The sequence below is a fragment of the Oncorhynchus mykiss genome, unplaced genomic scaffold (assembly GCF_057628025.1).
Source record: "Oncorhynchus mykiss isolate SJ-2025 unplaced genomic scaffold, ASM5762802v1 scaffold101, whole genome shotgun sequence".
NCBI lineage: Eukaryota > Metazoa > Chordata > Actinopteri > Salmoniformes > Salmonidae > Oncorhynchus > Oncorhynchus mykiss.
The window spans coordinates 2,711,570-2,724,962 of NW_028322100.1; the positions used below are offsets into that span (position 1 = coordinate 2,711,570).

The 13,393-nt window shown below is 42.6% G+C and overlaps 1 protein-coding gene and 1 long non-coding RNA gene across 2 annotated transcripts in view; one reads left to right on the plus strand and one right to left on the minus strand.

Annotated features, from left to right (window-relative positions):
- LOC149970063 (glutaredoxin 3-like) overlaps nt 1-694 on the minus strand; it is a 37,006-nt gene extending 36,312 nt beyond the window's left edge. The window contains exon 1 of the mRNA XM_090228822.1: nt 409-694. Within this exon, the coding sequence (XP_090084948.1) occupies nt 409-473 (65 nt within the window). The 5' untranslated portion in view covers nt 474-694. The remainder of the gene's footprint in view (nt 1-408) is intronic.
- A 533-nt stretch (nt 695-1,227) lies between these two features.
- On the plus strand, nt 1,228-5,199 carry LOC149970064 (uncharacterized). Its single transcript, XR_016493797.1, has 4 exons — nt 1,228-1,691; nt 2,338-2,463; nt 3,038-3,091; nt 4,172-5,199. It is a non-coding gene; the product is annotated as an uncharacterized LOC149970064 (long non-coding RNA).
- Nucleotides 5,200-13,393: the final 8,194 nt, after the last annotated feature.

Consider the following 13,393-nt stretch of genomic DNA (forward strand, 5'->3'; position numbering starts at 1 on the left):
GTTACATTATCAGGCATAGAATATAATGTCTGCCTAATAGAAAGGCTCATCCACATGAGTTCAAGACACAAGAGTCTTTATATCAGGTAACACACATCAGCGTGTACAATGATCAATTACATTCACGCCATGTACAATAAACATGTGTTATTAGCTAGCATGCAAAAGCAAATATCGGCTAAAACAGCTAGCTAGTTAGTTGCACTTTCATTTGGAGCAGCTAGACAACATTAGCTAGTTATCATTCCATCTAACATGGTGAAGCTACATCACGCTAGCTAACGCTAGATTTCGATATAACAGAAAAGTAGCTATCACAGTAAGCTAAATATCACACGGGGCCTATTTGAATGAAAATCATTAAATGGCTAATGGCTTCAATGTCATGTTATGAAATGATACACATACTTGCCAGCCTTTGATAGCAAGTCCTCAAACTGCTGCGAGGATGTTGCCTCCACTAAAGTCGCCATGTTTTCAGACGTGTGTAATCGCTCACCGAGTGATTGTGTTCTATGTGGATTTCCAGCAGACACAAACCTTACTGTTCTTTCAGACGTGTGTAATCGCTCACCGAGTGATTGTGTTCTATGTGGATTTCCAGCAGACACAAACCTTACTGTTCTCTCAGACGTGTGTAGTCGCTCACCGAGTGATTGTGTTCTATGTGGATTTCCAGCAGACACAAACCTTACTGTTTATGCTTGTTAAGACTGAGCTGAACCGGGGGGTCGGAACGCAATATCATGGTTAATATGAAAAACACAGTGAAACCCTGCGCTAGATTTGAGTCTGAAAACATACCTCCATGCAGGGGATGGGATATGTCCCTGTACTCCAACATGAGGACTTACAGTGGCATATCACATCCCATGCATGGAGGTACATTTTCCCGAACCATATCTCACCTGGCTCCATAGTGAATGTAACGATGACTTTCCGACCCCAGTGCAGCTCAGTGTAAACAAGCTAATGGTACAGTCGGTATATTCTAGCAACTATATGGATGGAACAAGACATAACTACCTACACAGAGTCGGTCTATGACTGATCTATGAACTAAAATGAATAACCAACATGTAAAATATAATTATAATAATAATTATAATGGAGAAAATGTGTTGAGCATGCATTTGGTATGGGGGGGGGGGGGGTAATTTGTCCTCATATTCCACAAATAAATAAAATCAATGGTATTTAATAATAAATAAAACGTTTACATCAGTCACTGTCACAAAGTGCTGTCCAGAAAGGCCCCCCCGCTACTTGGAAACGGGGACGACACTTTGAAGAGTCAGAAGCAGAGAAATCAAGAGGACGGTTGTCGTGTCCTTGCGGTAGAAAAGCGAACTGAAAGTGAAATAGTGAACCAGCTAACAAGGTAGCCAGAGACTGAACCGTTTTGTAGCCACTTCTCTAGTTGCAATTTCATTGATTTGTGGAATCGCAGCCGGACGTTTCTGAAAATACCTCGTTAGTATTGAACTGGTTAGCGACACTGGACGTGTTGTGTATGTTTGCTTGCCAGATATCTAACGTTAATGTTACCTTTTGACATTTTGTTATTACATTCAGTCGATAGATACTAAAACTAGGTGTAATAATCTTCCACAACCATGGAATATATGACAGCCCTCCAGAAGAAGAGACGCCACGAAGGAGACCTTCAAACCCGGAAAGATTGCCAAGCGGTATGACGGTAACCGTCCTTATTAAAAACTAGTTTATAGCCTTGAAACCCGACGTTGAATTGCATTGAACGATTAACGATGAAATACAATTCTATTCAACAACATTGTGGATTGAAGAGAGGCCGTGAGAGGAAACTTCCCTGATTCAAGAGCTCATTTCTGTCCGGCGAAGAATTCAATGCAATTCAACGTCGGGTTTCCAATGTTAAACAGTAACCTTTTGCTTTAGTGGAAACATTATTGCCATTGGTGTATTTCTATAGTTGAGCTAACACCAGTCTAGCTATCTGGCTATTGAAATAGCTGTCCAGTTGGCTTGTTGCTATCTTTAGGCTAAATCAGTTCATAGTGATTTATTGGTTATCACGTGTGCATGTATTTGTGATTGCTACTCGTTTAGCTAACCTTGCATGGATATTTGGTTGTATGGGAGCTAGCTAAGCTAAGCTAACTCATAGGGAACTAACGTGTTTACAAAATGTAGAAGCACGTGTCACTATGAATACGTGCTACACAGTCTCTCATGAAGAAACGCTCTCTTAGTGCATTAGCGAAGTGCACGCATGCCTATAACCACTTAGCTAACTAGCTCGATCATTATTACCTGTCACGTTACACAACTATGCTGCATTGTTTGAATCCTCAGAAACGACTGTGCAACGGAGCGGGAGTCTGCGTCCAGGTTGAACAAGGCGGGATGGTGACTGACAGCATGCAACAGCAGGGTGTCCCAAACAGCGGTGTCGGCAGCAACCACCCAGCTTCTAACGTGGTAGATATGCGTATTCAATTATTTTTTGAAAATATATATATTTTTTGCATATTCATCTATTTTGGATACTTTTGTTGCTACAGTCTAGGCCTATAGTTGAAAGGAGTGTTTTTACGGTCCATGTTTTCCTCCTTGAATGATGATGACGCTGGAGTGGTAATAAAGGTTCATAGGTCAAGCAGTAAGGGACACTGGGCGTATCCATGCCTACATGCTTCCTCAATATCTTTATCTCTATAAAGTGTAGCCTTGGCTATCTTTACGACAGTTTTTTTTTCCCTCAATGCTGGTGATGTCAAGGAAGCAATAACTGTTTGGGAAATTGCATCTCATCCTTACCCAAGGAATGTGGCTTAGTGCCACAATGTTGACATTTATATTTGTATATCTTTTCACTCCACTGTGGATTTGACCTTCTGTCATATTTCGTTTTACTTTGAATAGTCTTGTCTTCAATGCAGTGTTTATCCTCAAAAATGTTTTATTGCAGAACTACAATATGACAATCCGTTAAATTAATTGAGTGTAATTATTGCCGTAGTAACCCTCCAGGCTCGTGTTGTCTCTTGTACAGGTCTATGCAGTCCAAGGCAGCCAATGTTGTAATCGGTGCCTGGCAGGGGAGCCCGTAAGTAGTGTCCTGATTTTTTGCCTGAACATATCCCAGTAGTGACTGATATCATATGTCAGTGTCTAGGCCTATAACCCAGCATTTTGTACAAGCCATCCCAGAAACACCTAAACAAATGTCTCATCAGTGGCAATCGGGGATTTAACAGCTGAAGCACATATAGTCATACATTCCTTATAACTAATATGGGATATTACGTCTCTTACTTTGGGGACAATTGTTGCACCTATAAAATCAACGTAATAAAAGATGCCTATAGGCATAGGAAGGGTTGGCCATCGGGCTAAAGAACCTACCATATTGACCATGGAGCCCTTTGCTCTTCATGCTCACCTCGGGTCGAGTCGGCGTTCTGGATTTTCTAATGTTAAACGGGTTAATCAGTCCCTCCAGGTTTCTGCAATTACTTGTATTTATTCATTTATTTATTGCTAAATCAATAATTCCCTGCGTATTATGCGGGGGGCTTGTAAATTTGACCAATCACTGCACTCTTTCCACGTGCAACAGTCAAATCATCGCAATGTTGTCACACAAACCAGGCCCATCACCGCAGTACAAAAAATAGGGCTTGCAATTTCAACCAATCAGAGTATATTTACTGCATAATATGTTTAAATGAAGCCACACATCAACAAATCTTATCCCCCCCCTCCCCCTCGTCAGCTCAGTTTCACGACAAATTGGACTAAATCATAGCCATGCAAAATGTCAGGACTGCCGCAGCAAAATCAAGCCGTTTGCTCTGCAAAAATCCCATCAAAATGCTGGAGGGACTGATTAATGAACATGACATGGGTTCAGTCCCAAATGGCACCCTATTCCCTATGTAGTGCACTACCCTATTCCCTATGTAGTGCACTACCCTATTCCCTATGTAGTGCACTACCCTATTCCCTATGTAGTGCACTACCCTATTCCCTATGTAGTGCACTACCCTATTCCCTATATAGTGCACTACCCTGTTCCCCACGAAGTGCACTATATAGTGGAGAGGGTGCCATTTGGAATGCTACCATCATGTAAACTGTTTATTCCGTAAAGATTACCTGTGTCACATAATGAGTCTCTTCTCAGGGCCACATTAACCACATCATGGGGTATTGATCGGTTATCGTCATGATCAGAGATCGTTTGAAGACCTGAAGGATCCTTGAGGATGAAGAGAATGATCGATTGATTGAGTGCTTGATCAAGCCATTGTGTATGTGGCTGTGAACCGTTTTATCAGTGTGCCTTGCCTTTTCTAGCTGTTATTAACCACAAACACTGTACTGCTTCATGTATAGCCTCGCATGTTTCCACTACCTAACACTGGTATGGGGGAAAATGGCTACTAACCAGACAGTAGACATGATGATTTCATACCGTCTCACTCACATTCTGTTTGAATGGAAAGATAACCACTACAGTGTAGTCTACACACAACCATAAGGAAGGAGCCATCAAAGCCACAATTAATACTGTAACTTTACACTGTAATGTGGATACTCCTTTTAAAGTCAATGGATGTGTTTTTAAAAAATAAAAATAAATACTTATTGTCCCAGTATCAAGACTGCTTTCTAAAGCTGCCAGAAATTATACATGTAAATAGTAATATTGATAAGTAAAAACTTTTTAAAGTTATATAATTGTAAACTTTTTTTAAATGGATAATCCTGTCTGCAAATATATTTTTTTGTGAAATAGATATTTTATATATTTTTCTAAAATGTAATTGGCTGAATATAAAATAAGAAGTTTGATAACCAATATTTGTGCTAATCGTTTCATTTTGGATAGTGTCCGGAATTGTGTTAATCTCATGAACGTTTTCAGCCGGTTTTCAATAGTTTGATCTACACTTGAAATGTTGAGCCGTTTTGACAATGATTTGTCTGTTTCCCACTAGATTTGGTTTTGTGTCGTCTTAGAATGATTTGTCTGTTTCCCACTAGATTTGGTTTTGTGTCGTCTTAGAATGATTTGAAGCCAGTTTCCACCTTGCCAAGCCGTGAGTTTTATAGTTGATGCTGTTAAATTTCAGGTTATGACTCAATGTAATAGTTTATTTTTAGTACTAGGAAAAACAACTTTCAATAAAGTATGATTTTGATGAACAATGTGTGGACATTTAGATGTGTTTTTGTTATTCAAAAAAAGTGTTTTATATGAAGTTTATTTCCAGATGTCATCTATTCACGGGCTTCTGCTGCCTGCTGTACATTGTGGATCTTTACCCTTCGGCAGTCTGGTATGTTTACTATAGTGAATTATATGTGAACAGCGTTTATTCTGTTTTAATTTTAGTCTCTCTTGTTTGAGTATGTTTTAATTCCATATTACTGCTAGCTGTGTTTGGTTCACATGTCTCATGTCAGGAGGTAGCTTCTACTGTAGCTAACATCCACATTCTTATTCATGGAGTTTAACTAGATCACACATTTTCAGGCCACTTCTCTATTCCAGTATTTTTCAACTCCCCTGCCTTCTAGAATGTTAGAATAGTCCGTATCCTGTCCTTTGGAATGTTAGCATGCTCTCTCTGTATCCTATCCTTCTAGAACGTTAGCATGATCTCTGTATCCTATCCTTCTAGAACGTTAGCATGCTCCGTATCCTATCCTTCTAGAACGTTAGCATGCTCTCTATCCTATCCTTCTAGAACGTTAGCATGCTCCGTATCCTGTCCTTTGGAATGTTAGCATGCTCTCTCTGTATCCTATCCTTCTAGAACGTTAGCATGCTCTCTATCCTATCCTTCTAGAATGTTAGCATGCTCTCTGTATCCTATCCTTCTAGAACGTTAGCATGATCTCTCTGTATCCTATCCTTCTAGAACTTTCTGACAGTTTCCAGTCCACCTCATATGATACGAAGTCATTGTCAGTCATAATGCCATGAAGAATAATATATTCATAGATGTCAGGGTATCAACATCATGGCTCAACAGATGCAATAGGGGAGGGCTAAAGTTTCGAGGAAAGTCAACCAGGATGGATTAATGAGTATTACCCTTACAATATCCCCTGTCCTCCCCCAGTACAGCCCAGTGTACTAGCCAGAGAAATCCATGTGTTCTCACACAAAGCTAGACCTGGGGGAAATGGCTCTGAGGGCCTAGATTTTCAATAATGTAAGACAATAAAGTATAAGCTTGAAACCTGCTGCAATATGCTACAAGTGTAAAGAGCTTAGCTGCTAATAAAATGGAAAAGAGAAATCCCCTCCAACTCATATTGGGAGATCAAGTGTGCCCCAGAAGAGCCCTTCATGAAGACGTAATGAGCAGGGTGATGATATAGGCTGCGTCAAAAATGGTACCCTACGTAGTGCACTACTTTGGACCAGGACCCATAGGGCTATGGTCCAAAGTAGTGTACTATGTAGGATATAGGGTGCCATTTGGGATGGATGCAGGCTTCACGCAGACCAACCATGACAAGTATCATTTTATGGATGTGGAATTATTTTGATTTCCTTAGGGATGTTTTGGACAATTGCACTTTTCATGTTCCCTTTCGGTCCCCTCTACTTTCTCCTGATCATCTGACTGCTACTGACACCCTGGTCTGACTGCTACTGACACCCTGGTCTGACTGCTACTGACACCCTGGTCTGACTGCTACTGACACCCTGGTCTGACTGCTACTGACACCCTCGTCTGACTGCTACTGACACCCTCATCTGACTGCTACTGACACCCTGGTCTGACTGCTACTGACACCCTGGTCTGACCCTGGTCTGACTGCTACTGACACCCTGGTCTGACCCTGGTCTGACTGCTACTGACACCCTGGTCTGACTGACACCCTCGTCTGACTGCCACTGACACCCTCGTCTGACTGCCACTGACACTCTCGTCTGGCTGATTGCCATGCTTCTCCACAGGGAACCAGACAGATGTAATGGTTTCTCTGCTGAACAGCACTAGGTCAGACCCCTGGAATCTCGTCAGCTGATATACACATCATCATGGTCTAACTTTGCAGTACATTAACATGTTATTGCTTATTTTATTGCCTTGTGCTGTATATACTGTAGCATTTGAGTATTTGTTTTCAATATTTTTTACCTGTGTTTTAGATTCAGCGATCATTAAAGAATAAGAGAAGCTAAGAAAGGTGACAGTTTCTCTTCCTGCTCTTTCTTAAACTCTGACCTTTCCCTTTCATGAATGTGTCCTTCACTGGATCCTGTCTTACAGCACGTCCACCTACTTTGGTTCAGGCTTTGATCCACAATGTTGCATGTAAAGTTCCACCCATGTTGTGCAAGGTGACCCGGCTCTTCATTCTTCCCTATGGGAACTGTATACTCGTGGAGCCCTTTCTTGTCCCTCCTCAAAAAAGTAGTCCCCTTCAGTAACCAGAGTTCTACAGAGATGCAGAACCAAAGGTCATGCACAGAGACAGACTTTTCTACAGCCTTGGTGGGATTGGTGCTCTGTTAAACTGTTACAAAACGCTGTTTCAGTGTTTTGAAGCAAGGCGAAGAGAACCAATAACTCTTAACGGCTCTATTAATTATTCATAGTGCTGAGCGATTTTTTTAGGCCTGTTTAAGTTCGATAATTAAAATATAATCCGTTTTCGGTTTCGGAAAAATGTAAGTTTAAAAAAAAAATGTTAAATGCAGGTTGAATGCTGTAACATAATATAGCAATTAATAATTGCCATCATTCCATATCACTGCTTATTTTTTACCTTTATTTAACTAGGCAAGTCAGTTAAGAACAAATTCTTATTTTCAATGACGGCCTAGGAACAGTGGGTTAACTGCCTGTTCAGGAGCAGAACAACAGCTCGGGGTTTTGAACTTGCAACCTTTCGGTTACTAGTTCAACACTCTAACCACTAGGCTACCCTGCCGCCCCTACACTCTAACCACTAGGCTACCCTGCCGTCCCTACACTCTAACCACTAGGCTACCCTGCCGCCCCTACACTCTAACCACTAGGCTACCCTGCCGCCCCTACACTCTAACCACTAGGCTACCCTGCCGTCCCTACACTCTAACCACTAGGCTACCCTGCCGCCCCTACACTCTAACCACTAGGCTACCCTGCCGCCCCTACACTCTAACCACTAGGCTACCCTGCCGCCCCTACACTCTAACCACTAGGCTACCTTGCCGTCCCTACACTCTAACCACTAGGCTACCCTGCCGCCCCTACACTCTAACCACTAGGCTACCTTGCCGTCCCTACACTCTAATCACTAGGCTACCCTGCCGCCCCTACACTCTAACCACTAGGCTACCCTGCCGCCCCTACACTCTAACCACTAGGCTACCCTGCCGTCCCTACACTCTAACCACTAGGCTACCTTGCCGTCCCTACACTCTAACCACTAGGCTACCCTGCCGCCCCTACACTCTAACCACTAGGCTACCTTGCCGTCCCTACACTCTAACCACTAGGCTACCCTGCCGTCCCTACACTCTAACCACTAGGCTACCCTGCCGTCCCTACACTCTAACCACTAGGCTACCCTGCCGCCCCTACACTCTAACCACTAGGCTACCCTGCCGTCCCTACACTCTAACCACTAGGCTACCCTGCCGCCCCTACACTCTAACCACTAGGCTACCCTGCCGCCCCTACACTCTAACCACTAGGCTACCCTGCCGTCCCTACACTCTAACCACTAGGCTACCCTGCCGCCCCTACACTCTAACCACTAGGCTACCCTGCCGCCCCTACACTCTAACCACTAGGCTACCCTGCCGCCCCTACACTCTAACCACTAGGCTACCTTGCCGTCCCTACACTCTAACCACTAGGCTACCCTGCCGCCCCTACACTCTAACCACTAGGCTACCTTGCCGTCCCTACACTCTAATCACTAGGCTACCCTGCCGCCCCTACACTCTAACCACTAGGCTACCCTGCCGCCCCTACACTCTAACCACTAGGCTACCCTGCCGTCCCTACACTCTAACCACTAGGCTACCTTGCCGTCCCTACACTCTAACCACTAGGCTACCCTGCCGCCCCTACACTCTAACCACTAGGCTACCTTGCCGTCCCTACACTCTAACCACTAGGCTACCCTGCCGTCCCTACACTCTAACCACTAGGCTACCCTGCCGCCCCTACACTCTAACCACTAGGCTACCCTGCCGCCCCTACACTCTAACCACTAGGCTACCTTGCCGTCCCTACACTCTAACCACTAGGCTACCCTGCCGCCCCTACACTCTAACCACTAGGCTACCTTGCCGTCCCTACACTCTAACCACTAGGCTACCCTGCCGCCCCTACACTCTAACCACTAGGCTACCCTGCCGCCCCTACACTCTAACCACTAGGCTACCTGCCGTCCCTACACTCTAACCACTAGGCTACCCTGCCGCCCCTACACTCTAACCACTAGGCTACCCTGCCGCCCCTACACTCTAACCACTAGGCCACCCTGCCGCCCCTACACTCTAACCACTAGGCCACCCTGCCGCCCCTACACTCTAACCACTAGGCTACCCTGCCGCCCCTACACTCTAACCACTAGGCTACCTTGCCGTCCCTACACTCTAACCACTAGGCTACCCTGCCGCCCCATTAACCATTATTTATTCACATTAATTTAATAAAATATTTCAGTTTTTGTGTGTATTAAATGTTTTATTTAATAACTTTATTTCATTCTATGTCATCTCATCTCTGTAGCGCTGCTGCCCATGCTTTCTGACAAAATCACGATTTAAGTAGTTCTTCAAAGTAATTAAGGCATACTTTTATGACTGCAGAATATCAACTATCAATCACTTAGATCATGTATTTTCAGGCAGAGATTCCTCCCGAAGAAACTGCATTCTCTTATGTGACAGGCGGACAAGTATCCACGCAATGGATTTCGGTCATTGTAGTTAACTACCACGATTTCTGTCATTAAACTATGTAGAGTATTGGCCTGTTGGAAACTACAACTCCCTACCACATCACACAGTTCGGGCTGGATCTGATTTATCTCTACAGAAACTGCAATGTGCATATTGAGCTCACAGAAAAAAAAACAGAAGGAAATGGAATTCTAATAATTGAACCGACGTTGGTCGATTATAGTAAAAAAATATATATTTTAAACCCTAAATGTAGGTTAATCGCTCAGCACTAGTAATTAAAAACCGTACAATAGCTAACAGTGCATTGTGAATTATATGGTTCCGTCCGACAACATATTGAACAAAGTAAATATTCCCAATGCGAAGTGTAAAATGGCTTCAATTATACTGAGCCAATTTGTTCTAATTCACTATTGTATACAAACACTTAAACCCTGTCATGGTCATTCCTATATAGTGAGTGTTTCGGGTTACACCTCGAGTTCCCCTCTTATTTGACGTGAACCCAAAACCAAAGGAGGAAACCGTTTATAGCGAATTCAGAGGTCATAAACTGTTAAACGGCCAGCTGAAAGACAACAGAATATTGAAGCTAAATTCTTAGTTGCTACATCCATTTTTGGACATGAATGTGTTTATGATAAATACTCATTGATGCTTAAAGAATATTATAAATGACTGTAGTTCAACTGTAGTACTCTATTAAAGGCCAAAATGATTGCTTTTTTTTACTCCAATGTCTGTAAACATAGATATATATATATACAGTTGAAGTCGGACGTTTACATACACTTAGGTTGGAGTCATTAAAACTCGTTTTTCTACCACTCCGCAAATGTCTTGTTAACAAACTATAGTTTTGGCAAGTCGGGTTAGGACATCTACTTTGTGCATGACACGAGTCATTTTTACAACAATTGTTTACAGACAGAATATTTAACTTATAATTCACTGTATCACAATTCCAGTGGGTCAGAAGTTTACATAGACTAAGTTGACTGTGGCTTTAAAGTTGACTGTGGCTTGGAAAATTCCAGAAAATTATGTCATCACTTTAGAAGCTTTTGATAGGCTAATTAAATTAATTGGAGTTAATTGGAGGTGTACTTGTGGATGTATGTCAAGGCCTACCTTCAAACTCAGTGCCTCTTTGCTTGACATCATGGGAAAATCAAAAGAAATCAGTCAAGATCTCAGAAAAAAAATTGCAGACCTCCACAAGACTGGTTCATCATAGGGAGCAATTTCCTATCGCCTGAAGGTACCACGTTAATCTGTACAAACAATAGTAAGCAAGTATAAACACCATGGGACCACGCAGCCATCATACCGCTCAGGAAGGAGACGTGTTCTGTCTCCTAGAGATTAACGTACTTTGGTGTGAAAAGTGTAAATCAATCCCAGAACAACACCAAAAGACCTTGTGAAGATGCTGGAGGAAACAGGTACAAAAGTATCTATATCCACATTAAAACGAGTCCTATATCGACATAACCTGAAAGGCTGCTCAGCGAGGAAGAAGCCACTGCTCCAAAACCGCCATAAAAAAAGCCAGACTCCGGTTTGCAACTGCACATGGGGACAAAGATCATACTTTTTGGAGAAATGTCCTCTGGTCTGATGAAACAAAAATAGAACTGTTTGGCCATAATGACCATTGTTATGTTTGGGGGGGAAAGGGGGAGGCTTGCAAGCCAAAGAACAGCATCCCAACCGTGAAGCACGGGGGTGGCAGCATCATGTTGTGCTTTGCTGCAGGAGGGACTGGTGCACTTCACAAAATAGATGGCATCATGAGGTAGAAAATGATGTGGATATATTGGAGCAACATCTCAAGACATCAGTCAGGAAGTTAAAGCTTGGTCGCAAATGGGTCTTCCAAATGGACAATGACCCCAAGCATACTTCCAGAGTTGTGGCAAAATGGCATAAGGACAACAAAGTCAAGGTCTTGGAGTGGTCATCACAAAGCCCTGACCTCAATCCCATAGAACATTTGTGGCAGAACTGAAAAAGCGTGTGCAAGCAAGGAGGTCTTACAACCCTGACTCAGTTCCACCAGCTCTGTCCGGAGGAATGGGCCACAATTCACCCAACTTATTGTGGGAAGCTTGTGGAAGGCTACCTGAAACGTTTGACCCAAGTTTTAAAAATTCAGGGCAATGCTACCAAATACTAATTGAGTGTATGTAAACTTCTGACCCACTGGGAATGTGATGAAAGCAATAAAAGCTGAAATAAATAATTCTCTCTATAATTATTCTGACATTTCACATTCTTAAAATGAAGTGGTGATCCTAACTGACCTAAGACAGGGCATTTTTACTAGAGTTAAATGTCAGGAATTGCGAAAAACTGAGTTTAAATGTATTTGGCTAAGGTGTATGTAAACTTCCGACTTCAACTGTATATATACATATATATGGTCTCGAGCCTTGTTAAATCTATAATTCTGATATCATTACATTTCTCTAGGCTCATCCCTCAGCTCTTTACCAAAACAATGGTGGGTTTGTCTGCTTTGTTATTGTTTTTCAACTGCAGATTCTAGCTTTAAAGCAATATTTTTTTTATTGTGTTTTATGAATTAAAGGGTGACACTTTTCATTTGTATACAACTGCAACCTCCCTGTTTCTTTTTTATTGTCCTTCAGAACATCCCCCATCCCTCCAGGAAATAAAACCATACAAACATTGATACTGTTTTATGTTAAAGGTTATGGACTTTAACTGAAATCCCCTTTGTCTCTTGCTGTGTTCTTGACAGTAGCTCCCATTACTCCTTGTGCCCAACGGAACCCCTCAAGACTTCCTGCAACGCGCACGGTTACCGCAAAACTAGTTAAGAGGCAGTGCCTGTGTCGACCTGTCGGTCACCACCGGTCTCATACGACTAACGGAGCCGCTGGAAGGGTTACCAAAAAGGAGAGGAGAGACAGAGACTGGGTTACCAAACACATGAAAGAACCTCCTCTCAGAGAGATTATAATTTGGGATCAAATATGCTCTGCAAGCAAACATGTTGACATGAGTACCCTGATATCGAGGAATTTGTGACATTCTGAAAAAATTGTTAGATATATTATATATATAATCTATATATATATTACTGTCGTGTCAGGACTGGAAGGGTTACCAAACACATGAAAGAACCTCCTCTCAGAGAGATATCTTACTGTCAGGCTGAGTGTCAGGACTGGAAGGGTTACCAAACACATGAAAGAACCTCCTCTCAGAGAGATATCTTACTGTCAGGCTGAGTGTCAGGACTGGAAGGGTTACCAAACACATGAAAGAACCTCCTCTCAGAGAGATATCTTACTGTCAGGCTGAGTGTCAGGACTGGAAGGGTTACCAAACACATGAAAGAACCTCCTCTCAGAGAGATATCTTACTGTCAGGCTGAGTGTCAGGACAGGAAGGGTTACCAAACACATGAAAGAACCTCCTCTCAGAGAGATATCTTACTGTCAG